This window comes from Chlamydotis macqueenii, chromosome 6 (genome assembly GCF_036417535.1).
Source record: "Chlamydotis macqueenii isolate bChlMac1 chromosome 6, bChlMac1.mat, whole genome shotgun sequence".
Lineage (NCBI taxonomy): Eukaryota > Metazoa > Chordata > Aves > Otidiformes > Otididae > Chlamydotis > Chlamydotis macqueenii.
The window spans coordinates 20,063,375-20,090,202 of NC_141561.1; the positions used below are offsets into that span (position 1 = coordinate 20,063,375).

A 26,828-nucleotide genomic window follows, 5' to 3' on the forward strand; every position below is an offset into this window, starting at 1 on the left:
ATTACTAATACTCTCATTTTAGCAATAGGTGACAGATAAGAGTTTTAATACATAGTGGAAGGCATTTTGTCTGTGGTTGAACACATTGAAAACTCACCTGTTCATGGAACATGGATCAGCGTAATCATACAACAAGGATTTTACTAGCCAATAAGGAATACTTCTTTGCTGACTGGAAACTGTGAAGCGGGACTACAAGCACAATGTGGTAGGAATATAAAGCTATGCTTGACTGGGATAACCATCACCACTGGCTTGCCTAGTAGCACGTAGGGGGTTCTTTCAAGTGACATTTCTGTTTGAATGCTCTGGAAGCATATGAGAGAAATGTGTAATGTGAGATTTAAATTATACAAGCTCTGCTGATTTGTGTGGAAAAAAGTAATAGGTAGAAGGGAAGAGGAAGTTCACAGAAGCAGCAAAGGGTAATTAGGAGAACGTATGTGCCCTCAAAGCAGTGAGCCTATTTCCAGCCCAGGTTAAACCAAGACACTCAGCTATTCCTGCTGGTCCAGAATCAAAGCATTTTCAGTGTTTTTCCACATACAGTGCTTGCTAATGAATTTAGGTACAGTAATCTTACTTTTACAGAGTACTGTAAGTGACTCCAGGTTCCTGAAAATGAATGATGAATTGTCATTCCTTGTAAGAACACTTGCCAACCAGTTCACAGAGCAGAAGTTCTGCAGATTTCAGGTGCTGTTTTGAACAGGTAATATGAATGGGTATGAGTAACACGCAATTGTTTGATGTGAAGGAGTGGTGGAATAAATAATGTACAAAACTTTGACTTCAAGGATTTACATATTGACATTAACACATTGTGATTAGAGGATTCTCTAATTCGAGCCTAGAGTCCAAGTACTTGTAAGGATGCCCACACAACTGTGGAAGGCAATGTCTCGGGCTTTAACCTTGTATTCTAAGAGCGCCAGGGATCAGCTCCAGGAGCTAATGGTATGAGCAGGCTAGACAATTCCATGTGTTCTTGGTAACGTGCTTTTTCTGGTGTAGGTAAAGCCATTTCTGTAAGCAAATACAGCTTCCCTATTGCATGGTAAACCTCCTCAGAGGCTTTGCTGTAGTAATTGCTGATGTTCATCATATTAGAGATTTTAATAATTTTAGTGTTACAATATTCCATCAATTATTTCATGGCTACCCAAGCAGTTTAATATTTGGCCAAGATATGGCTAATAGGGCGTAATATCCACAGATGAAGAAAACACTGAAAACATGCCAGTGAACAAACTCCAGGAATAATCTGTTTACAGCTAATTTTGGAATATAATACTATAAATTCAGTAAGATAATATTGTATTTCAATGTAATATATCTTTCTGCCCTTGAACTTCATGAAGACATCCATTGTAAGTCAAAAGTTACTGTGTAACATCTGGATATTATGACTAGGAACACAACACAGCTGAGTTTCAGTGGGGTCCCTTTCCTGTGAGATCAAGTGAAATGGTATTTATTACGTTTGAGAATTACTGGAATAAAAAGAATCACTGCACGATTAAAAACAACTGTCTGTTTGCAATGAGCCCTTTGGCTGAATATTATACAGGACTAAACAGAGGAACTTTGTTGGACAGTTTGTTTGCGTATTTAAGATTCATAAAGCATGGGCAGCTTTGGTAGCAGCAATGTGGCAAACTAAAACAATACCTTAGATACTGAGCAGTGCCTTTGTGGTTCAGAAGGGCTCTTGACGATTGACAGAAAGGCTGTTGGGGCAGAATATGTAGGTGTCCTGTGTTATCCCCAGGCAGTATACTGGTGACAAATAAGTAGAAATCCACGGGGTGTGGTCAAAGTTCTCAGATTTGTTTTTTTTTTTTAATTGTTTTACACTTAAAAAATTAAAATGTGAATAATAAGGTATTTAACTCTAGTGATAAAGAAAACATTCTTTATTAGTACCAAAGCCAGTTTTTATCTCTTTTTAACCAACAGAAGGACAGAGACAAAGAAAAATAAATACAATAAAAAATGAAATCTTTATTTTTTGGCTCATTTGTAATATTGTTTATGTTGTTTATGATAATAACAATTTCCTGCATGCATTTCACCAACACATTACAAGTTAAAAGCATTTGTAAAAGAAAGATTCTACGTTTAATGTTAGCTTGTGTATGAAACACAGAATGTCCTGATGTCCTTGATCATACAAATGTGCCATTTTGTTCTTGGGAAATATTGTGGGTCCTATTTGTACAAGTCTAGTGCAGCATGATTCAAAAAGAATAAGAATAGGCTATGTAAACAGACACTGCAAGATAGCAAGGATTTCATGAACAATGAGACTATCTTGGAACTTCTGATGCAAACAGTGCTAGAAATTCACACATTCTCCTAATACTTTCCTTGCTATGTCCTGTTACCAGATATAACTATTTGGAAACAAGCTGGGTTCCAGATTTACACAATTTACTTCACATTGAAATATATGCAAATATAATATTAAAACAAGATAGTCTACAAATACTCAATTTTTTTTTTTCCTCATAGTGTGATGATGCCAGTTTGAAATTAACATGGTTAGAAAGTAAGCCAAGTGAATGAGGAAAGAAATATAAGAAACAGTGATCTAAACTTGAAGACACTTTTCTTATATACAAAACTGTTGCCAGATGGTATTTCTTTACATTATTTATATATGCTAACCACATTTTCAACAGGTTAAACAGTTTGCAATATGGCCTGTACAGTCTGATTCTACACCATATAGTAGCCACTTCAAATTTAAAATGCAAAACTAAAGAAGCTCATAAATAGCTGCAAACTATTGCTTAATGATTTGAAAGAATGAGGTCTGGTTGGACAATTTGATTCACTTCACCACTGACACATGGCTTCCTATAGTGGAGACTGTGGACAGTGGAAGGAGCGAGATACAGCAGCAAAACCATTGACATGCATCAGTGACACTCTCCAAACTATCTATAATGACACAAAGTACAACATGTCCTGTTGAGCTTTTGCAAATTACCCATACTGTGGTACATATCCAATGCAATTCAGTGTGGCAAAGCCGTTTAGTTCTATGCTTAAATATGCATGACAGTATACCGTTAATATTTACATGGAAAAGGGTACTTTATTGACTCATTGGATGTTGGCCATAATGAGAGAAGACAGTAATTAAAAAACAATCTAAGAAAAAAAAATTTGAGCTGTTTAAAAAAAAAGAAAGAAAACAAAAGAACTACCAGGTATATTTTGGTGAAGCTATTTTTCCAGTGTAGAAACCACGCAATATTTTTTAAGCTGTGAATATTTTAACAAAAACAAGAACTTGTTCATGTTTAATGATTTATATAAAAATAAATCATTGCAGATTCCTGTAAATTAGAGGAGACTTTCCAGGCACATTAATCTGGCTGCACATAATCTGGATGCAGCCATACAAGTAGTTAGAACACCTCAGATTTAAGAGCAACCCTGAAACATGGAAGTTCTTAAAATCTTTAGCTTTCTGCAATGTCATATTTTTATTTATGCATGACTGGCAAGTGCAGCATGCCTCTGCAAATCACTTCCATCTGTACATTATAGAGAATCCGAGAGTAGAACACCTGGTCCTCATACCTCTTTCCCCAACATAAAACCTATTATAAAAATAGTCACATGTAATAGTAAACAACTTGTGAATTAAAAAATGATAAATAGACTAATACTGATTTTGTAAAAATATGACAAATGTGGCAGTTGCATTACGAACAGTGAAGAGTATTACTGTTCTACATGTTTTGCAGTATGTGAAACAGAAAAAAGTATCGCTTTGCGCTCATTTCAAACTCCGTGTTCTCTGTGGAGCAACTTTTTCCTTCATTCTTAGCAGTGTCAGCTGTAGTGAAAACAGTAACCTCTTGTCAAGTTTGTTACCCTGATTCACAGAGTCACAGTTTGATGATGAAGGTTCACTGTTTTGTTATAGGCACTGACCTTAAATATATATATAATGTATATATATGCACACACACGCGCACACACACACACACATATATGTGTAAAAACTGTCAGTTTGGCATAAATCTCCTGCAGGAGTCCAGTTGATGCTTCATTCCCAAAGACTGTAAACAAGTTGTCCCACAAGCATAATTCTTAGATCTTTATTTTTTATTTTCCCTGACATCTTTACCTTTGCAGTTCTTTTCTGCTTTATCTTTTTCATATTTTTCCTTGTCTGGCTTTGTTACACTATCATAAGAAGGTGGGGAAGTTGTAGAGGAACTCTCATCTGTTTTTTCTGGAGTGGAATTCCCATTTAGTTTATCTATAATTATCTCTTTTATAACTGGTCCATCTCCTTCTTTGTTTTTATTTCTGTTATATATACTAGACACCTTTTTAACCTTTTGCCTTAAAAGGTGACATCTGAAAGCACGCTGAATAATGACAGCAGATACCTCCTCCTGTTTCCGTTTTAACGTGGTTGTAATTGGTTCATAGGAGACTTTAGAAGGATTGGCTGCCATAAACCGATCTTCCATCTGTATTCTGAGGGCATCCATCTCCCCACTTTCCCCCAAAACACGCTTTGTGAAAGCAAACAAGATGTCAAGGCAGTGAATTCTGTCACCGCTTACCATGGGCAGATCCATTGCTATTAGCTGGACTTTGTTTGGTTTTGCTATAAGAAGAGGAGGATCTAATGAAGCTGCAAAATCTGATAGCTTACTGTATTCTATGAATTGTGTTGCGTCGGGATCAAACTTCTCCCAGACTTCATAGAACATCTCAAAATCATCCTCGCTCAAGGGTTCAGCGCTTTCTTCAGTAGCAACACTGAAATTCTCCAAAATCACAGCAATGTACATGTTCACCACTACCAGAAACGATATGATAATGTAGCTGACAAAGAAGAAAATCCCAACGGAAGGGTTGCCGCAGTCACCTTTCACAGAGCTCCCCGGATGATCTTTATGGGGGTCACAGTCTGGCTCCCCACTGTTAAGAATCGGGGCTAGCAAACCATCCCAGCCAGCAGATGTGGTAATTTGAAATAGGCAGATCATGCTGTTGCCAAAGGTTTCAAAGTTGAACATGTCATCAATCCCAACTTCCCTCTTAACATAGGCAAAGTTGGACATGCCAAATATCGCATAGATAAACATGACCAGGAACAGCAGCAGACCAATGTTGAACAAAGCGGGAAGAGACATCATCAAAGCAAAAAGCAGAGTGCGGATTCCCTTAGCGCCTTTAATGAGACGCAGGATGCGACCGATTCTGGCGAGTCGAATGACTCTGAATAGTGTGGGGGACACAAAATATTTCTCTATCATCTCAGCTAAGAACATACCTAGAAAAAAAAGAAAGTGAATATTTAAAATATCATTTTAAATTTATTAATGCATTACCTGTAGAAGGATGTATTTATCTATTGTGTCTTCAAAACAACCACTATAGCGAGTCTATGTTACAGCAAAACATCATACAAGTTAGTTATTACATTTTATTGAAAACTGTTATTAAGGTGAAAGCACCTTCCTTATGTTGAAATGCTGTCTAGGAGAAGGGAAAAATAAGTAAAAGAAAGAAGACTGCTTGTCACAAGGTAGCTAGTGTCTGTCTAAGCTTTCAGTTATACCTAAAACAGCCTGGAAGAAGAAGTTTCTGTCTTAGATATAATTAGTTCTTGAAGCTGAACCTATTACCACTGCCTTTTATGAAGGACTATATTGGCTTAATTTCTGCAAATTAGTGATTTTTTTTTTTACCTGAGGATCTACACTGTATCAGCACGGCCTCTGACGGTGTGTCACTCTTTAAGAGTTAATTTTTTCACACAACTAATTTGCACCTTGGAGAGTCATTAGCTTTTAGTTGACAAAAATCTAAATCTTCACCAAGACTTTAGTTAGCAAAAGCAATTAAAAATTTCACTGCCTTCACATACTTTTCAGTTTTAGTACTGGAAGCAAATTTGTGTTTAGTTTGCATATATCACTAAACATTCCCCTTATATTTCTATGTGATAATCTAATGTGCCAAAGTTCCTTTATGTCTCTTGATGTGGAATCTCATGGGAGAGAGAGGAATCTTATATGCAACATTTCATATATTGTATTCAATAAAGTATGAAGATCTGAATCAACCTGTAAGTCATATAGGAAACAGAAAAATTCCTATTCAGTATGATAGCATTCTTGAAACAAATGTTCCCTTTTCCTTCCACTAGTTCATTCTTGGAAGGGAATTGTTCTTACCTACTATGGAGAGAATCACAACCACAAAATCAAAAATATTCCAGCCTATAGTGAAGTAGTAATGGCGAAGTGAAATCAGTTTCAGGACACATTCTCCAGTGAAAAGGATAATGAACACAAGGTTAATCCTAGATAAAATTGTTTCCATTTCTTTACTCTGGTCATCTGTTTCTACCATCATTGTGACCATGTTAAGACAGATGAGTATCATGATGCTGATGTCAAATACTTGTTTGGTTACAAAATCAAAGACCATGCCTTGGAATTTGTTCTGCAAAAACAAAAATGGAATACAGTTTATACTCTGAAAATATTTATCTTTACAAATGGGAAGGCAAGTCCCCGCAAGATTTAGGAGTGCAGAGCAAGACCCATTCACAATACATGTGTTAATATATAGCAAACCCATGCTGCTTTGTGTCTCATCCTCTTAGAGCGGATCAAGAAGTTTACCACTGTCAGCTGAAGGGATGAGAAGGGAAACAATGCAATAATAGTAATAACATTGTCAGTTGATATTATTGGTGTAAAAAAGGTGGTGTAACTTGATACCCAGCAAGAGTACCAGCCAAACAGAAACTCATTTTCTTGTCTTTATTCTTAGCTGGTTTTAGAATACTAACCCCCGGAGATGTCTCTCTCTTCCTTAAACAAATGGTGCTTGGTGAGGTCATTGGACCGCTGAAGTTACATGTCTCAAACACAGCATGACTGCAATATCCTACTTTTCCTTTAATACTTAACTAAATGTTTATTGCCATGTGTCTCCTTAGAAAGGCTATTTTAAACCACTTGGTGCATAAGGTGTAACAAGTATTTTATTTTTTCCAAACACTGTGGGAGTTCAGTAAATTACCGAGTATTTTCTTATCTTAGAGACAAATTTATCCTAGTTTATACTTTGCCTCATAGGGCATTATTTTATTCTGTAAGATGATTTGCATCTGTCTTTCTCTTTCACATTATGTGATCACTGCCCCCTTCTGTCTTCTGCAAGGGCCAGTGCATCCCCATTTCCTACAAATTGTCTGGCAGGAGAAAAAACAGAAAATGAATTACAGAAAAATTAATTCATGGGTAACAAGAACCAATAAGTGATCTAATCAGCTCTACTTTTCTAGGACTTAGGCAGGGAATTATGAAATTTATCACATTAATCTTATTGAATCCTACAGCTCATAGTTCAGACTGTATGTTTTTAAGTGAAACATGAACAATCTAGTCCCCTGAATTAAAAAAAAAGGGGGGGACAAATTCTACCTTTACAATAAAATAAATGGAATTTTTTTTTTCCAGACATATAACCTTCTTTTTTTTTTTGGCTAAAATCATACTCCTACTTAAGTATTTAATATTAGGGGTATTCAAATGAAATCACTCTTACCACTGGTCTCGGGATAGGTTTCTGTGGCTTTTTGGATCCCAGTTTTTTCATTGCATTGTAATATTTCTTCTGTTCTTCTGTCATAAATATATCCTGACCCCCAAAGTAAAGAAACAATATCAAAACTAATTACTATCATGTCAACACATACAACATTTAACTACAGTATGCCTCTCTGTAATATAATATTACATTTATATTTGATTTATATTACAAAAAGTTATTTTTTTCAGGTATTTAGAGTGTGGATGTCCATATGCATTCCTAACACACACAAAAAAAACCCCTTACTGGTGCCTTGACAGACTGATGGTTGAGTTTTTCCATTGTCTTCATGCTCACTTTTGCTGACATAGCTAAACTGGTTCTTAGGATACTGATGCTGTTAAATAACTTGCTGATTAGGATATGTTTAGTGCATAGGAGCCTGACTGGTGCTTTACATGTCCTAAATTCTAGATAGACTTTTAGGATTACAGCTAGCCAGGTCTAAAAGTGGGGTAACTTTGAGGCACAAGTTGTGTCAAGGGAGAGTATTTGGGTCTAATCTGAGGGTTTTAATGACAGCAAAAAAACCCACCCTTTTATATAAACTTAAGAGAAGTAATCCAAATCTTGCCATAGCAAATTATTAATTAAAACACCAGTGGAACCTTGACTAACTCAATTTAGCCTTTGTTTGCAGATGTGCAACCAACTGGCTGAATTTGGGTATAAAGTAAATTGTGCTTTTTGATGAGTCTGAACTAAGTCAGATGGAAACACAATAGAATGACTTTCAGCTAAACTGAATATCGAAGCCCAAAATGTGATGTAATTGATAGAAACTGAGGAAGTAGCCCCAGATGTATTTATAGCTCTTTTAAGAAGCTAAAGAATATTTTCTCAAGGAAAAATTTATGTAGTTCACAGTTGACTTTTATCATAGATTCTGTTTGGTGATTTTTATTTGGCGATCAGATAAAACTAAATCATATGAAACAGCTTTTTCACAGCAGACAAAGATTTAGGATGAACCTGAGGCTGTAGTTCTTTTTGGCTGTTGAAGGCTAAGAATTATGAAGCTTCAAAATATTTTAAAAGTTATTATTTGTAGTTTTAGTTTTTAAAAGTTATTTTAAATAAAACTATATGCATTATCAATATCATTATTTTAAATATACTTGTATGTCAAATATATACAGAAAAAAAATGCTTCCTTTTACACTGTTGCTTCATTATTGCTAATAAATTATAAATTGTATTTGTGTCTAACAAGTTCATCTCATTTTTCACAAAGTGTTAGAAAAAGAAAACTCTTTTGTACACATTTTTACTTGTATCTTTAAGGCTATTCCTGTGAGGTCTATTGGACTTACTCTTAACCCGCTGTTTAATCAGTTTGCAGAACTATTATCTATTGTATGAACATAATCCCATATTTTATCTTTGTTAAGTGTCAACAGTTTATAATATTAATGAAAATTAAATTATCTTAATTCTTTACAGTTAATTAAAAAATAAACTCTTCCATAATACCAGATAATATTATATCTAAGCAAAAGAATAATACACATTCCTTTTTGTATCTTCATTTTAGCTCTTACACAGTTTGCAAATTGCTATGAACTAACTCATGATTTGTCCCTCTTTGCTTGTCAGAATGCTGAAATGCAAAAGTCAAAATTACATCCACAGATTTAACACAGATTATGTTAAAAAAAAGGTATTTTTATTCAAGGACTTGAAATGACTTTTTAATTTTTAGTAGCTTTACATAAATAAGCTATTAATTCATTATAGTTAATAATTTATACCATTATGGAAATGTTTTAAATACTTATCTTCTTTTTTTGTTGGTTGAAGTTGTCTATAATGACACCAATGAAAAGGTTCAAGGTAAAGAATGATCCAAATATGATAAAGATGACAAAATAAAGATACATATACAAGTTGTCCTCGTACTTAGGTTGATCTTCTACCTACAAAATATAATAAATTTTATTACCCATAAGAATACTAGAGGCAATATAGTGTATATAGTTTATGAATAGCTATATACTAGAAAAGCTATAATCTGCACTCAGTTATCAAAATTACTTAACGTGTCCATTCCAATCAATATTTGAAGAACTGGAAGCTGGCAGAACGATTACTCATATGGAATTTTAAAGTAAACATGCACACAGATATGTTTATGGATGTACGTATACACAAAGTTCCTCATATAGAAGGATGAAGCAATGTGGAACTGAGAGCAGTCATTAGTACTTAAAATTTTAACAGCACAGATCTAAATATTTTATATTGTATTCAGTATATTTTCAAGGAAGAGGATCAATCAGTTTTACTATCACCTAAATCTCCCTGTAAGTCTTTTGATCTTACATGATGTTCTTACATCCAGATAAAAACAGATGCTTTCAGTAAATTTCTACTGAGTATATGTTTTGTGAAATCCATTGAGGCAAATTTCTAAGGAGGATTTTGTTATTGTCTTGATTCTTCTGGATTCCACATCTCAATGCCTGCACCTCTACCACACAATGTGCTAGAGCATAGAAATGCTGAAGTTCATGAAAGAGGATATGTTACTCTGGGAGATGAGTATCACTGTGTGATGATGGATATCCCTAATGTGACTGTAACCTAGGTTGTATAGAACTAGTTCAGGCATCTGTGTTGCACTTTTCTGTACAAGGTAAACATAGTTTTAGTTTTGCAGCTAAGATAAAATTCTAATTCCTAGAAAACTTAACAGATGATCTTCAACCTTAAAATCTAATTGCACTTAAATACCTAGATAACATAAGTGCTCAACCTAAAGAAACAATGAAATGCACAGTTACAAATTATAAAACAAGATTGCTATATTCAGTATGTAATAATTACATTATATAATGTTAAATTAATTCATACTTATGATTACCAAAGGAAGTGGTTAAAACCCCTCTTCTTTGGTTTGTTTTTTCATTAACATTAGCTTTTCCAAAAAAAAGTCCAGTTAAGTTAATTTAACTTATTTGGCTAAACAGAGGGATTAATTATTTTCACTACAAATTCTAAGATTTATGAAGTTACATGAAAGTTCATTTCTAGACTAAATGTATCTGGAAACAATATGTATTGGTGATTATTGTAATTCCTAATGTTATTGTATGTGTAGATGTTTAAATTCTATATATCAAAATATAACCAACAGATGATCTTTGAAAGTCTTACACTTACATCTCGTGAATCAACAGCAGCATACATAATATCCATCCATCCTTTGAAAGTAGCCTAGAAATAAAAAACAGTTCTTTGTATCTTCCCTATTAAAAAATCATAATGTGGAAAATAAATCATAGCATTTGGAATGTAACTTTTAATAAAATCATAGCTAAATTTATAAACTACATTTAATAACACAGGCATAATAAAATATTTTTCATAATAATACTAGGTTTTTTGAGAAATTATTTTTTAGGTATTAAGAAAATATTAAAAATCAGGCTATGAAGGTCTCAGCAAGGTCACAGTGTGTTTAGAGGTGCAGGTGCTTACTTTGAAGATTAAGACTGATAGACTCAGATAGATATAAATACTGGAGATGTTCAGGTAGAATCTACAAGAATCACTCATGGTGACTAGCCATTTTATCAAGTTTACAGCATGAATTGATGGAGTCAGCAATACAACTTCTGGATAGATACCAACATGCATCTGAATGTTTTTGCTATAGCTAAGCTGCCATGGTATTTTTAGAAATGTTTTAATCCCACGTAACTAAAAGGAATAGACTCCATTCATAATCAAAATATACATTGGTTCTTGATGGATAAGATTTACAGAAGACTAAAAAATAAACTGTGAAAGAGCTGTGATTAACTTTTATAAAACTTTGGTCTGCGTTCCTATAGAAACTTTGTCTAGGTAGAATAGAGTAAAAAAGATATGTCATCATTGCTCTTAGGAGGTGATTTTCATGGGCATGGAATGCCCACTTTCTGAGGAACACCAAAGGGTTAGTGTGACATGCTAGCTGAAGATGTGATTGCCTGGTCATTAGCCAGCGTTTCCAAGTTTATTCACAATAAAGGAAAAAAAGAGCTAAAAAGCCTGTGAAGTGAACAGATAAATAGCATCTCTGCTGAGGAGATCTGGGAAAGGAACCACCCCAAGGAGTATATTTGCATCTGTGCTTGCCAGAAGTGTCTCTGGTACTTTGGTGCAGCTGCTAGTACAGCTTGCACTCTGCAAATGTTCATGTCCTCCTGAATCTTGCTGTGCAATACAAATTCACTGAGACAGTATGCTTGAAGCCAGGCTTCATAGATCTTTCTGGCTTAGTTGACAATTGACAGCCATTTGGTGCACTTTACATAGCACCATTAGAAGAGAAGCAGAGCTTGATGAGAGCAATAAATACAGGAGACAAGTGGACAGTCAGCTGAAGAGGTGACATGACACATGCTCAAGGATCCCTTAATCTCTGCAGGAAAAGTAAAGGCCAGAAGGGAATATTTGAAAAGGAACATAATGAAAAATCAGAACAAAAGAAATAAAGAAAGAAAAGAAGAACAAAAGATCCACAGTAGTGATGTAGTAATTAAAGACCAACATTGTCTGGATGGGTGACATGGATGACATTCAGACACAGCTTCAAAAGATGATAAATTATCCTTATACATCTTCACAAGTGAGTATTGATAATAAGATGGTTCACTTTAATCTCTAGTACAAGGGTAGCAATGAGATCTGAAGTCACAGAATCATCATTCAGTACTACTCAGCACGAGAGTCGCATTGCCTTTAGAGGCAAAACATTGTAAGCCAGGTAGTTAGTTTGAGAACCAACGTCAGGTAGGCATACTGACCTGCTCCATGGCAGAAAGGACAAGTGTATCATTCTTAGATAACTTGGAGATATCAGAGCAGAAACAATCCCATGACATTTCTAGCATCATTTCATACGGTGAAGCTGTACGTCAGGTTATAGACGTACAGGTGATTCTACAGCGCTCAATCATCTAAACATAACCACTTGCTTTCTTGCTTGTGTTTTGGGTCAGATATCAGCTATCAGAAGCTCCATTCTAAGCCAAGGAGCCTGTAAAGACCTCAGGTCTTTATTCCTCTGGTGTAAATAAAAGGTATGCTCAGTACCTGGAACAAAGGTATTTCTGTACCACAGTGCATAGGAAAAAGATTTGAAGGGGAAATACAATTTACAGACTTCGTATAAGTAGCAGAAATTAATAGAATGAATATGCCGTGCAATAAAATAACATCTAATACTTCACAAGAATAATACTGTAACTAACATTTATTTAGTATATTATGACTCTTTAACAACCATTCATGGAATATGATAGTTATAAATCATGAGTATTTTTTGTGATAATAGTATTTTACATTTTCTCATTTTATCTACAGTTCAATGTCTTTGTAGTTTCATGTATTTCTTAAGGAAATAAATTTATTTTAGTAGCAAGTACTGTTTATCTGCAAACATCAAGACAAAGTGATATATGATTAATGAGTCTTAATATTCAATTAGGATCTGTCTTTCAGTAACTATCCATGTTCTTCCCATGGGCAGCTCCTACTTCTCTCAGAGGATTTCAAACCTCTTACACAAGTATTATGATAATAGAGGAAGAATTTGCTCTATGCTACATGAAACATTGGGTGCCCCAGTCTCAGAATTTACATTATTTATGATTCCTTTCCCTAAACCCGCTTACAGCTCTGGAAGATCAATCCCCTATTAAATAAATATCTGCACCTGAGACACCAGGTTGATATATTTCCGTTTTTACCATCTAACTTAGAAACTGGTGCCTTACATGAGCACAGACATGAAGAAAAATCCATGCTACTTTGACCAGGCTGTTGACAAAAGAAAAATTATTTCAATGTGCCAAAAGTGCCTAGATTAATGGATTTTGACTGTGAAAGAATGTTGCTGTGGATGTGTAATGATACCTAGGAACAGATTACACGGGAGGCATTGGCAGTAGTTTCTCACTTCAGACCAGACAGTCAGATAGGATGCCTGCCCTTTTCTAAGCTGCTGTCTGCCCTTCTGTCTTACAAGATAACTGAGCTCATAAGGGAGGGGAGAGACCTTTTTAATACTTAGAGGGACCTCTGAGCCTTGTCCACCATGGCAAGACTCATGAAATGCATTCCTGAAGTTTATATTGTGCACCACTAAAAAAATTCTTGTAGGTTTTTCACATTATTATCATCACGATGAGACTGTATTCCCTACCCTTGGAATGGAAAGTTACTCGATTATCATTAAGAGAAAAATTACAGGTAACAATGCTATAGAGTTGCATCAGCTATACATCATTGCTATGAAGAAATTATTTCACTACTTCACAGTATTAAATTGCCCATTTTTCTTAGACTTCTTTAAAAAGAACAAAAAGAAAATACATAAATTTACTTACTACTTGAAGCAGAGCAAGATATCCAGCTCCTACATTATCAAAGTTTACTTTCACATTTTTCCATCGGGCACTTTGATTGTTTTTTATGAGTTCCTCACACTGAGTATAATTGTTGACAGCACTGACATCAAACATCTCACCAGTTGTGGTGTTGACACAGTGATAGAATTTGCCAGCAAACAGATTTACTCCCATGATGCTGAAGATGAGCCAGAATATGAGACAAACCAGCAATACATTCATGATGGATGGAATTGCTCCTACAAGGGCATTTACAACCACCTAGTGTACAAATTAGACAAAATAGCCACTTAGTTTATGAACAGAAAAATAAAAATACTTTTAAAATGTTAAAACATTATTCATATGGTATGGACAGTTAAAATATTACGTTAAAATTTATGGGGGAAGCATTATTTAAGTTTCAATAAAAACACTAATGAGATTGCAAAAAGCAAGAAATAAAATAATATGGAAACCGAGGCAATGCAAAAGTCTGAAAAAAAAACTCAAAAAGCAAAAGAAAACCTGTTAGTAGCAAGATGAATTCTTAGAATTTGTGTGCTCTAGAGAAAAAGAGAGAAATAAATGTTAAATTCTGACAATACAAATAAAAATCTATACATAGAAAATAAACTAGAAAAAGATGAAGAATGATTATGTGGAAGACTGAATAAAAACATCTGCATATGAAACTATCATTACTAATGATTATTCTCAGAAACTTTATGTATATATTGGCACGAGTGTATTTTAGCATCTACATACAACATAACATAATTAAGGATATCTTATTTAGTTTTTATTAACAGAATCTGCTGTAAGTCTTGATTTTGATTTACCTGGCACACTGTAGTTGCTCTTACACTGATCTGTTAGGGGTTTTTTTTGATTGGGTGCATTTAATACAGTTGAGCTATGTGGGCAAGTGGCAGTAAAAGATCAGATGAAGTCCCTTAACAAAAATTTTCTTTTATAATTGTGGTTTAACCAAAAGAAAGCTGCAGATATTCAGGCAATAATCTACCAAATCAGCAGAGACTGAAGTAGTTTTTTGTTTATGCTTTTGAAAATAGTAGTATTTTTCAATTCACTAATTTGGCTGAAAGAAGTCTAAGATCAATAGAGGTTTTGCCTATTTATTAGAGAGGCACTTATGCGTTTGAAATGCAAGTCATGTACAACATAAGTGGTGATGGCTATGTGTCACAGGACACACTCCCCTACGCTGGCTAGTGTAGCCACCTCTAGAATATTAGTAGCTTCAACCCAGACAGAAACCACGCTTTTTATTTGGAAACTTAAGACCTATGACCAAACTGTAAACATGTATTGCAGCATCTTGGTATTCTGAGGTGAAAGATTAAAAGGAGGTTTCTCAGTGACATTACCTTGTTAATGTTTTATGCATCAGTTTTTCCAGGAAATAGCATAGTCTGCCTTTTCAGCGGACAGCTTGTAATAGTTTATTTGGGATTTTTTTTTAATTTTTGGTCAGATTGGCAGAATATGAAAATAAATTCCTTTAACAGGAGGGATTTAGCTGTGTAGGAGGAAAGGTAAGATGGCAGCAGATGCATTCATGTGACGTAAAGGACACTAGCTGAGAAAATGATTTCCCATCTCTCCCCTTCTATACTTCCAACTCCATCCTTATTTCAGGTATCTGTTCAGAGCACCTTTTCCTAATACTACAGCATTTATTGTGGGATTTTTTTTTTATCCAGACAGGTAGATGGGGAGGCACAGGGATGCTTTAGTTTCTAGTGTGTCACTGTTGTCAGCTTCTTCACCTTATTTTTTGTTTTGTTTTGTTTTCCGTCTAATCCTGTTCCATCCTGAACCACTGACAAACTAACAGAGAATAGAAGTTACCTACAGAAATTTATAAAATAAAGTGCCCAGCTAAACTGGAGAAAAATCCCCCAACTCTCTTTTCTAAAATTTCTTATGTCCTTTTACTTTTCTATGTAGGTCCACAAATCAATGGAAATTTTAATGGTTGGGCTGGGATAACACAACTGTGCAGCAGTGAGTAGGTAAATTTAATGAGCTCAAGGTCTAATCTCAAAATGTAAGCTGTACACATCTTGTGTATAAGGACACATTAGAAGGCCTTTTTTCGCGCACTTCTGCATGCATTCCCATTCTGGAGTTCTTTGCAGAAGGCATGAGTGTCACACTTCTACATTAATTTTTGTATGCAAACTTTCATTCAGACTCATTCATTTTATCTCACCCTCATTCCTTCAAATCGTGACAAGGCTCTTAAAGGTCTTAAAGCTCTTAATGTCCGAAGCGATTTAATGGCACCAAGTTCAGAATAGCCCAAAGCATTGGCTATTAAACTAACCAATGAGACCTATAAAAATACAGAAAAAATATTATTATAAAAATTGTTCCACACAATTTATTTAAAAATAATACAGATTCAATCAACAGAAAGATCAACAGTGACAAAAGGAAGAACACCATTGTTGCTTATAGTGACACTGGAGGCCCAATCCCACAATTTTCGTACTTGCTGGAAAGGCAAGAGGACTTACGAACACATGTTTGAAAAAGGAATATATGCTATTAAATATCTATTATAGCTGGACACTATTATAGCTATATTATAGTATATATAGCTATATGCTAACTATAGTATGCTATGGTAACTATAGTTAGCTAGTATGCTATATCAGCATTATAGTTAGCTATATTATAGCCAAACTTGCAGTAACTTCATTAAGGTTCAACATTCCAAGAATTTAAAATTCTGAATGCATTAGCATAGTTTATTAACTACTGACAATATTATTAAAATCTATAATTATAGATTTAAAAATCTTTAGTTATATATGCTAAATAATGTAGTGGTTAATTAGCTTGTGTTATAAATATTACTTCTAAGAGAAACGCTCAGTTCATAGCAGCCAGAGCCAGGGTATTTATGAAATATATGTTGATAGAGGTGGTACTTTCTTATTTGCCTGACAACTCTCTCAGTATTTTTTTCCCTCTTCTAAGTATAGGAAAATATTGTGGGATAGATATTAACAGATGCTAGCGGTATAACAGTAAGTGCTTTACTATCTACAACAGTAGTGAGCTCCTGATTCACGTTACTGGGTTTTTATTATAAGCCAGTCCACTTCAGGAAGGAGCAATTAATTTGTCTGTCAAATGCAACTGAGTTTTAAACAATGTTAATGTGAAATAATTTAATTTACTTTGAGCAGTTTTGGAGACAGGAGTGGGAAAATATCATACCTTACTTATATTTTATTCAGTTCTACCACCAAAAGCATAGTAGACACGTAAATGAACCTAGGCATCTTTCAGTCCTTGAAAAAATCCCTCAAGTGTTCATTTTTGTACCTCACTCTAGAGAGCTCTTCAAGTAATTGGCTGTACAGAAATAGGTGTTCACTGATAACGGTGGTAGGATCTGCCCATTATATAAAAAGGTGGTTTCCTATGTTATTTGTGTCTATAAAGAACAGTTAGATGAATCACAAACACAAGAGTTATAAGATCATGTCTCAAAAAGACAATCTGAGAGCAGACAGAAATAAATTATTCATTGCTATGTTGCTATGTAAATTAATCTAACAGAAAATAGTATTTTAGTGAATTCATATCACTGTACCTCTCAACTGGATTCCATATCAGGATATAATTCTTTTTATCAAAGGAAAGGGTTATTTTACTGCTGTGAGATACGTTTGTAAGGGAACTTGCTGTGATTTATAAGCATATTAAGAAGAAAATCTTACTGATTTTCTGCAGTCTGTGACTGAAGTCTGTTCACTTACAAGATATAACATTATTGTTTCTGCCATTACATTAATCATTATCATTAATAATTGTTATTAATGCCATTTATTTGCCCTATTATTCTACTGTGAGAGAGTTCTTTTTTATCCTTAGCCACCCTTAATATATTCCAGAGATAACAACACCTGAAATTCTCTGTATTTTTAATAGAATATTCATTGATTCACTGTGGTGGTTTAGCCCGGATCACCACACATTTTCTTATTCACCCTCCCCCGACCCAGTGGGACGGGGGAGAGAAATTGGGAAGAAAGGAAAACTCGTGGGTTGAGATAAAAACAGTTTACTAAAAATACTAAAAACTACAAAGCTAACAGGATATAAGGATATTAATATATACAAAATATACAAAATGAACAATGTACAATTTCTCACCACCCGATGTCCGAATGACCGACGCAGCCCGTCCTGAGCAGCAATCACAGGAACGACACCGAGCAGCAAGCAAAGGGGGGAGAGCAAGCTAGCAAGGTAGAGGGAACGATGCCAGCAAGCAAGAGAGAAGAAAAGAATGCCAAGGGTGCCCGAACCGATACCCGACAAGAATGTCCAAAAAGAAAAGGAATACCAGAAAATTATGCCCCTTCCCATGGGCAACCCCCACTTATATACTGAGCATGACGTTTATGGCATGGAATACTCTCTTTGGCCAGTTTGGATCAATTATTCTGTCTGTCTTTCGCCCAGCTTCCCGCATCTGCACGTTAACGAGACCTTAACGAGACTTGGAAAGCCAGACAGGGTCCTTGGTCTCATTAACAACAACTCGTATCATCAGAATGTTTTTATCAACATTCTTCACACACAAAATCCAAAACACACCAGCTACTGAGAAGAAAATTAACTCCATCCCTGCTGAAACCAGGACATTCACGCACATCAGCAATTCACTCACATCAACAAGACACCCAGACGTGACAATAAACTTTAGTGTAAAGATAGTATATTTTATGGATTTAAAATAAACTATGAAATATGTATTTTAAAAATACGTCTCTCACTGGGAGAGCAAGATATCTTTTTAAAAATTGAACTCACATTAATGGTTCCTTCATTTAATACTTTACAAACTAGCACTGTGCCTTGGCTACCTTTTGCAAACAAGACTCCGTACAGGCTAGTTACACGGCTGTGGCTCTGGTAACTTCAGTGGCACTGTGTATATTGGCAGTTTTAAGGTTCTGACTGTAAGTCATCCTCAAGCCTAGTTTGTGCTTTCCATTTCAACTTATTTGAAGCTTTCTTACCATACTGCTAGTGCTCTCACATCATAAATCTGAATGTGTTTCACAGAGAAATACTTCATCTATTGTAAACAACACATTTTCCTCTGAAGGGCGGCTCAAATGAGAGGCAAAGATTTGCTTGTAATTCTTTGATATTAATTGTATTGTATATACAGCGTAAGTATATACAGCTGTTCTGGACTGCTCTAGTTTTCTCAGTCTTCTTAGCTTGGTCTTCTGTCATCAGTTCCACCTGTTTTGTTGCTAGTAGGTGAGAAAATAAATGTCTCTGTACACTGATAAATAGATCAATGTCTTTCTTTCGAGACAGGAATGCATGGAGATGCAGTAATTTTAAGAAATGAAAATTAACTCAAAATGGTGGAATTTTTACATTCATCTCCTAAAACTGGAGGGTTGTATGTCCACATTTTTATGTACAGATCTTCTAATGTAGACTACCTGTTGCAGAATGTGTTTTGAAATTGAGCAGTCACAGTTAGCCCTGTTCAAGATCTTCAGTCAGGGTTGTTATCCGAGCCAGATAATTGGTCATACAGGTTCACATTGATTTGATTTCTATTTAGGCCTAAAATTTTAATTTATATGAATTCTGTACTACTTGGTGAGGTGGCTAATTTATGTAACTTGATTCCAGGTCCTCAGTGGCATATGACCCTCCTCACTTCCGACATTGCTTATCTTTCATGTAGTTTAATTAAGTGTTTAGGTATTACACTGTATTAGAAATAAAAATAAATGACAAGATTTGGAAAAAGAAATACAAATATTGTTATTTCTATTGATAAGTTAAAGATTTTTCTTATTTTTTGAAAGATGGATACAATATTATCTATTTTCCAGGTAGGCATTTTTGACACTCTTGTACAGGACACTGGACCCAGTGTAGCCTTTCTTATATTATGGTCCTATGCTAAGATAATATCATTTTTTCTATATGTGCTTGGTGAACAATTCTTCGTTTATGGTATTTGACTGACAAGTATTCAGAATTCATTTTGTTTATATGCATAATTGCAAGCTATGATTCTATTGCCTAACTCACTGAACAAGAGCCTTAGGTTTCATGCATATCTCATCTGAATTAATTAAGTATCCCTTTGAATTAATTAATTAATTTCATTCATTTCTGGATTATCCAGTGTTTCATAATGTACCATGTTAAGATACACATAAAGACCTATGAGACTGTCTAGGAAGACAAAGTGACATCTCTTTCTGTATCTGGTTTCCCAACACATCAATACACTCATCTTCTTATTTCTTCTTATTTTTGTTATGAAGTTGTCAGAGCAGCAGTTGCCTCTTACACTGTGTATACAGCATTTATTAGTATATTATTATATATATTAGTATAATGTGACCTTGATCTTTTCCAGAATGTTGCTGATGAGTTAATTATTCTGAAAAGCTAATAAAAAGGTTGAGAGCACAGTTTAATTAAATTACTTTAACTATTTTAACAAAAAGTATGAAACATTTTTAGCTATATGAAGAAATACTGTATAAGCCATCAATATGAGCAACCCTTAATGTACTATACAACAAGCACAACTGGAGGGTTGTTTTGCTACATTTAATTGTTCAAAAACTGTACCCATTGGAATTTTATCAGGCATGAGCAATTTCAGGAAGGTCAAAGATTTCATTACAGATTTGTTACTGCCCCACAGTATTTAGCAAATTTGTTTTAAATGTTACTTATTCCCATTTAATTCAAGTACAATTTATTACCACAATAATTTAGAAATAAAGTGTCTATACCAAAGTGTAGGACTACCTTATCAAGTTTAAAAATATACAACATAAAACAATATCCATTTAAGATTATCTAAGATTACATATTGTAGCAGAAAACTACACAAACAAATTTAATAATTGACAAAGTTATTTGGTATTCCCAAATTCCTTATCGCCTTCCCTGATGTCCAATCTCCTAGCTTTGCACATGCCAGAGAGAACTTAAGAGTCATTACAGCTGTACACCAAAACCTAGACATAAATGTATGACAGATGGCTTCTGGAAAAAGGGGTAAGCGCAAAAACCAAGGTACAAGATGACATGCTCTACAGCATCTAGTTATATTGGGTTGAGATCTTGCTGTCTCAGGCCTTTATGGATGCCTCTGCCACAGTTAGTCTCCCACAGAAAAGTGAATATGTCCCTGATTGTCAGCTGTCTGCATCCAAAATTCGGTCTTTTAGCTTAAATAAGTGATAAATGTGAACTAACTGAACTAATTTACCAATGATTTTGGGTAGATAAGGCACTTCACCCAAATATCTGCTCCTTGCTACAGGTATTGTTGCATATAGCAGAAGATCAGGCGAAGAGATGGCATGATAAGGTCTTAAACTGAGGTAGCCAGATGTATCAAGAGTCATCTGTCATGGCTGTAAACTGTCAGAGCTGAAAATTGCCATTTCTTAGTGTAATTAGTAAAATCTAATTTGGTCACAATCACTGAGAGTAACTGTGGCTATTTCTCACAGTGAGAGATTCAGGTATGTAAGGTATTGTGACTGGGGATGATAACATTGAATCTCTATGGGTAAAGATCAGAGGAAGAGCTGACAAGGCACACATCCTGGTGGGCGTCTGTTATAGACCGCCAAACCAGGATGAAGAGACAGATGAGGTATTCTACAAGCAGCTGGCACGAGCTGCACGGTCGTCAGCCCTTGTCCTCATGGGGGACTTCAACTTCCCTGACATATGCTGGGAGTACAGCACAGCACAGAAGAAGCAGTCTAGGAGGTTTCTGGAGTGCATAGAGGATGCCTTCCTAATGCAGTTGGTCAGAGAGCCCACGAGAGGAACTGCCCCGCTAGACCTGCTGTTTGCAAACAGGGAAGGTCTGGTGGGAGATGTGGAGGTTGGGGGCTGCCTTGGACAGAGTGACCATGAAATGATAAATTTCTCGATTCATGGTGGAGCTTGGAGGGGGAATAGTAAAACGGCTACCTTGGACTTCCGGAGGGCGGACTTTGAATTGTTCAAGAGACTAGTAGGGGGAGTCCCCTGGCATTCAGTCTTAGCGAACAAAGGGGTCCAAGAGAGCTGGTTGCTCTTCAAGAAGGGAGTCTTAAGGGCGCAGGAGCAGGCGGTCCCCCTGAGTCGCAAAATGAGCCGGCGGGGAAGAAGACCGGCGTGGATGAATAGGGAGCTATTCTTGAGGCTCCGGGAGAAAAAGAGAATCTACCGCCTGTGGAAGGAGGGACGGGCAACTGAGAATGAATACAAGGAAGTTGTTAGGATGTCTAGAGGTGAAAACAGAAAGGCAAAAGCCCAGCTTGAATTTAACCTGGCCACTGGGGTGAAAAGGAATAAGAAACTCTTTTATAAATACATTAACAGTAAGAGGAGGACAAAGGAGAATATCCACTCTTTGCTGGATGAGGCTGGGAATGTGACCACTGAGGATAAGGAAAAGGCGGAGGTTCTGAATGCCTTCTTTACATCTGTCTTTAAAGGTCAGACCAGTTATCCTCAGGGTACTCCTCTCTCTGGCCTGGTAGTCTCTGCTGGGGAGCACACTAACCCCCCAGTGATTCTGGAAGAAACGGTCAGAGACTTACTACTCCAACTGGACTGCCACAAGTCCATGGGGCCGGATGAGATCCACCCAAGAGTGCTGAGGGAACTGGCGGAGGTGATAGCCGAGCCGCTTTCCATCGTCTATCAGCGCTCCTTGTTGACTGGTGAGGTCCCAGAAGACTGGAGGATTGCCAACGTGACTCCCATTTACAAGAAAGGTTGTAAGGAGGATCCGGGGAACTACAGGCCTGTTAGCCTGACCTCGGTTACAGGGAAGGTTATGGAACAGATAGTCTTGAGGGAGATCATGCGGCATGTGCGGGATGGCCGGGGGATCAGGCCTAGCCAGCATGGGTTCATGAAGGGCAGGTCCTGTTTGACCAACCTGATCTCCTTTTATGATGAAGTGACCCATCTGCTGGATGAGGGAAAGGCTGTTGATGTGGTCTACCTAGACTTCAGCAAAGCCTTTGACACTGTCTCCCACGGTATTCTCCTGCAGAAGCTGGCAGCCCATGGCTTGGATGGGTACACTCTTGGCTGGGTAAGGAGCTGGCTGGAGGGCCGGGCTCAGAGAGTGGTGGTGAATGGAGTTAAATCCAGCTGGCTACCGGTCACAAGTGGTGTTCCGCAGGGGTCGGTGCTGGGGCCTGTCCTCTTCAATATCTTTATTGATGATCTGGATGAGGGCATTGAGTGCACCCTCAGTAAGTTCGCAGATGACACCAAATTGGCTGGGAGTGTGGATCTGCCTGGGGGTAGCGAGGCCCTACAGAGGGATCTGGACAGGCTGGAGAGCTGGGCTGAAGCCAATGGGATGAGGTTCAACAAGACCAAATGCCGAGTCCTGCACTTCGGCCACAACAACCCCAGGCAGCGCTATAGGCTTGGGGCGGAGTGGCTGGAGGACTGTGTGGAGGAAACGGACCTGGGGGTACTGATTGATGCTCGGCTGAGCATGAGCCGACAGTGTGCCCGGGTGGCCAAGAAGGCCAACGGCATCCTGGCTTGCATCAAAAACAGTGTTACTAGCAGGAACAGGGAGGTAATTGTCCCCCTGTACTCGGCACTGGTGAGGCCGCACCTCGAGTACTGTGTTCAGTTTTGGGCCCCTCACTGCAAGAAAGACATTGAGGCCCTGGAACGCGTTCAGAGGAGGGCTACGAAGCTGGTGAGGGGTCTGGAGCACAGGCCTTATGAGGAGCGGCTGAGGGAGCTGGGATTGTTCAGTCTGGAGAAGAGGAGGCTCAGGGGAGACCTTATAGCTCTCTATAACTTCCTGAAGGGAGGTTGTAGTGAGCTAGGGGTCGGCCTTTTCTCTCGTGTAGACAGTGATAGAACTAGGGGCAATGGTTTCAAGCTGCGCCAGGGGAGATTCAGGCTGGACATTAGGAAATATTACTTCTCGGAAAGGGTAGTCAGGCACTGGAATGCACTGCCCAGGAAGGTGGTGGAGTCACCGACCGTGGGGGTGTTCAAGAAACGTTTGGATGTTGTGTTGAGGGATATGATTTAGCTGAGAAGTATTGGTGATGGTTGGACTGGATGATCTTTTAGGTCTTTTCCAATCTTGATAATTCTGTGATTCTATGATTCTGTATTAAAGGTCAAAGCTTTAAAGGACTACCAGTGTTTACTCTTGAATAATTTTAGAGGATAGAGTTAAACAATTTGATTAACTTTAGTCACTTCTAATGAAGAAGGGCTTACTGGTGTTCTCACTGGGAGAATGCCACTGAACCACACCTGTTTAAACTGCCTGCTAAAGCAGTGTAGGTTCTCTGCTTTTCCATAGGAAGACAACATGAGTTCATCTATTTCTTTCAAGTGCTTTCTGGTGGTGCTAAGGAATTGCTGAATTAGCCTTAGGCACAGTAAGACATTTTTTGCCACTTTCTGGAACATTGAATATAATTCTTCAAAAGTAGAAGGTTCCAATCTCATTTAGGCATGCTTTTTTTTTTAAATAAAATTAAAAATTATGGGTAAAAAGTTGGCAAAATAAGCTGCTTTACTTATGATTATGTTCTTTATCATTCTGAGAGCCTGCTCAAATAACAGCATCTCTGATGCTAAACTATTATTAAGAAACCATGGAATATGGCTTAGAATAATCTGTTTAGGATTATGTTACAAAAAGAATAATTAAAACATGAGTTGTAGTTTATCTAAAAAAACCCTCCATTCTTAACATAAGTCTGGAAGGGAGCATCTGTCTTCTGCATTAACATTCTCTTAAGAAAACCATTCACACTGTTCCATTCTAGTGTAGATTTTCAGGAGTGAGCTAGAGATTAACAGTATAACAAAACTAACTTGAGCAGGTTAAAGAAAGGAGAAGGACTTCCATTTTGAGTTATGGACCAATCTAGCTAGGTTTTTTTTTTTCCTCTGTGAGTCACAAATCCAATACATTTCTAGCATATATTCATAAAGAATAAGTATTTATAGGACCAGGATTTATGCAAACTTCTCAAGAAATATAGTAGCTTGGCCAGAAATTACTATAAATGCACACTTGCCCTGAGATGCCATGTCTCTGTTCCACACTGAGGACACGTATAGCCAGTGAACTGGGTCAGATAATGTGTGAAGGCAAGAGACCAAAATATTCTGGGAGTAAAACCAGCTTTGATCCCTTCTGACAACAAAAGCAAGGCCTTTGCACAGAAGTATATCACAGCTGGGAAGGCAGCCAAGAAACCTTGTATTCTCTTCTGTCATAAACTCTGCCAAGTCATAACTGATTTAACTATTGCAGATGGTAAGCCCATTAAAACTAATTAATTTGTAGACCAAATAGCCACTGTCTTTCTGTTTTACTAAAAATGATAACAGTATATTTTGAGGGGACAAAGTTCTGAGACCTCAGGTGAAATCTGGACCAAATGTATTCTTTCACTTGCAAAGCTACAGTGTTTGTAGAAGAAAATGTTTGCACAATGCAGTTGTCTTATTTGCTGAGGAATAAGGTAGTATGATCAGAGTCCATTAAAAATAGCATCTTTCAAAATTAGGTTTTTTTCCTCATAAAATCTCAAGTTTGATACATCCCGGGTATGAAATTATTAACCATGAAGAATGAACAAACTGATGGCCAGCCATCCTTTTTCTTCTGGCATATAAATGTACTTTAAGTAACACATCCAGATGACTGCAGGCTATTATAATGCAGTATAACTATACAATGTGAATTATTTTTGCATGTTTATAAGAAGATTACTTAGTAATAATGAGTTTTACAACATAAAGGACTTTACTATAGTTAATTTTACAATATTAATGACTATGTACTTACATCAACAATCAGGAAGTCCAGCCAGCACCAGGCATTAGTAAAATATATTTGAAAACCATATGCTACCCATTTTAAAAGCATTTCCAAAATGAAAATATATGTAAAAACTTTGTCAGCATATTCCAGCATGGTCTTGATAGTTTTGCGCTGTTCAATATATATATCTTCAAAAGCCTATGAAAAAAAATACATTCAGGTATTACTAATGTTTCACAGAATATACATGATTAAAAACGGGAATTAATCAACAAAAATAAGTAGGTCAGAGCTAATGTTTCCCCTTGTTCTTCTGTATCTTCTTATTGTACATATTGACATCTTTAACCATACTACAAATTGGAGCAAGTTTATGTATTTTGCCCTGTCTGGAGTTAAATATATTTATATATGTATCTCCTATTTTACTAATGAAGAATTTTAATCCACTGTGGTATTAAGGAACTTTCACATGCACACACACAAAAAAACCCTTTCTTATAAAAGTTTGTTCCAGGTATGTATATTCCATTCTAGAAAGCAGTTAGGGAGATTACATTTCTATCCTCCATCAATCGAACTTATGTTTAAAAGTCAAATTAAAGATCAATGTATTTGTTAGAAGGTACACTATGAACATTAATACTGTAGCAAATGTTCAACTTCAGTAAAGCTGGAAAGGTGGGTTATGTAAACCTTGTTGGAAAGTGGTTGTTAGGTTTAATTTGCTGCCACATTCTCTCCTATCTCCTACCTCCAAAAAAGGAACAAGATGAAGTAATTATTCCTTTTTTTGTATGGTCTTTGGGAAGCATAATCCAAGAAGCTGCTGAGGCTAAAAGGACTTAAGGACTTAAAACCGTATATTTAGCTCGATATTCACAGTTAACAAGGGTCCTTTGTACTCAAATCTCTTGACGAAC

At 36.4% G+C, this 26,828-nt stretch overlaps 1 protein-coding gene across 17 annotated transcripts in view; it reads right to left on the reverse strand.

Moving 5' to 3' along the window:
• Window positions 1-3,696: 3,696 nt before the first annotated feature.
• Window positions 3,697-26,828, reverse strand: part of LOC104485739 (sodium channel protein type 2 subunit alpha) — a 61,115-nt gene continuing 37,983 nt past the window's right edge. For 11 of the 17 annotated variants that reach the window (XM_086750283.1, XM_086750281.1, XM_086750276.1 and 8 more), the window contains exons 19-26: window positions 25,930-26,103; window positions 16,264-16,386; window positions 14,025-14,306; window positions 10,810-10,863; window positions 9,426-9,563; window positions 7,603-7,707; window positions 6,219-6,489; window positions 3,697-5,311 (exon numbers count right to left, since the gene is read on the reverse strand). In XM_086750283.1, the coding sequence (XP_086606409.1) occupies window positions 4,119-5,311; window positions 6,219-6,489; window positions 7,603-7,707; window positions 9,426-9,563; window positions 10,810-10,863; window positions 14,025-14,306; window positions 16,264-16,386; window positions 25,930-26,103 (2,340 nt within the window). In that variant the 3' untranslated portion in view covers window positions 3,697-4,118. Of the gene's footprint in view, window positions 5,312-6,218; window positions 6,490-7,602; window positions 7,708-9,425; window positions 9,564-10,805; window positions 10,864-14,024; window positions 14,307-16,263; window positions 16,387-25,929; window positions 26,104-26,828 lie in introns of all 17 variants that reach the window. The other 6 variants (XM_086750284.1, XM_086750275.1, XM_086750274.1 and 3 more) reach the window with 1 other exon arrangement.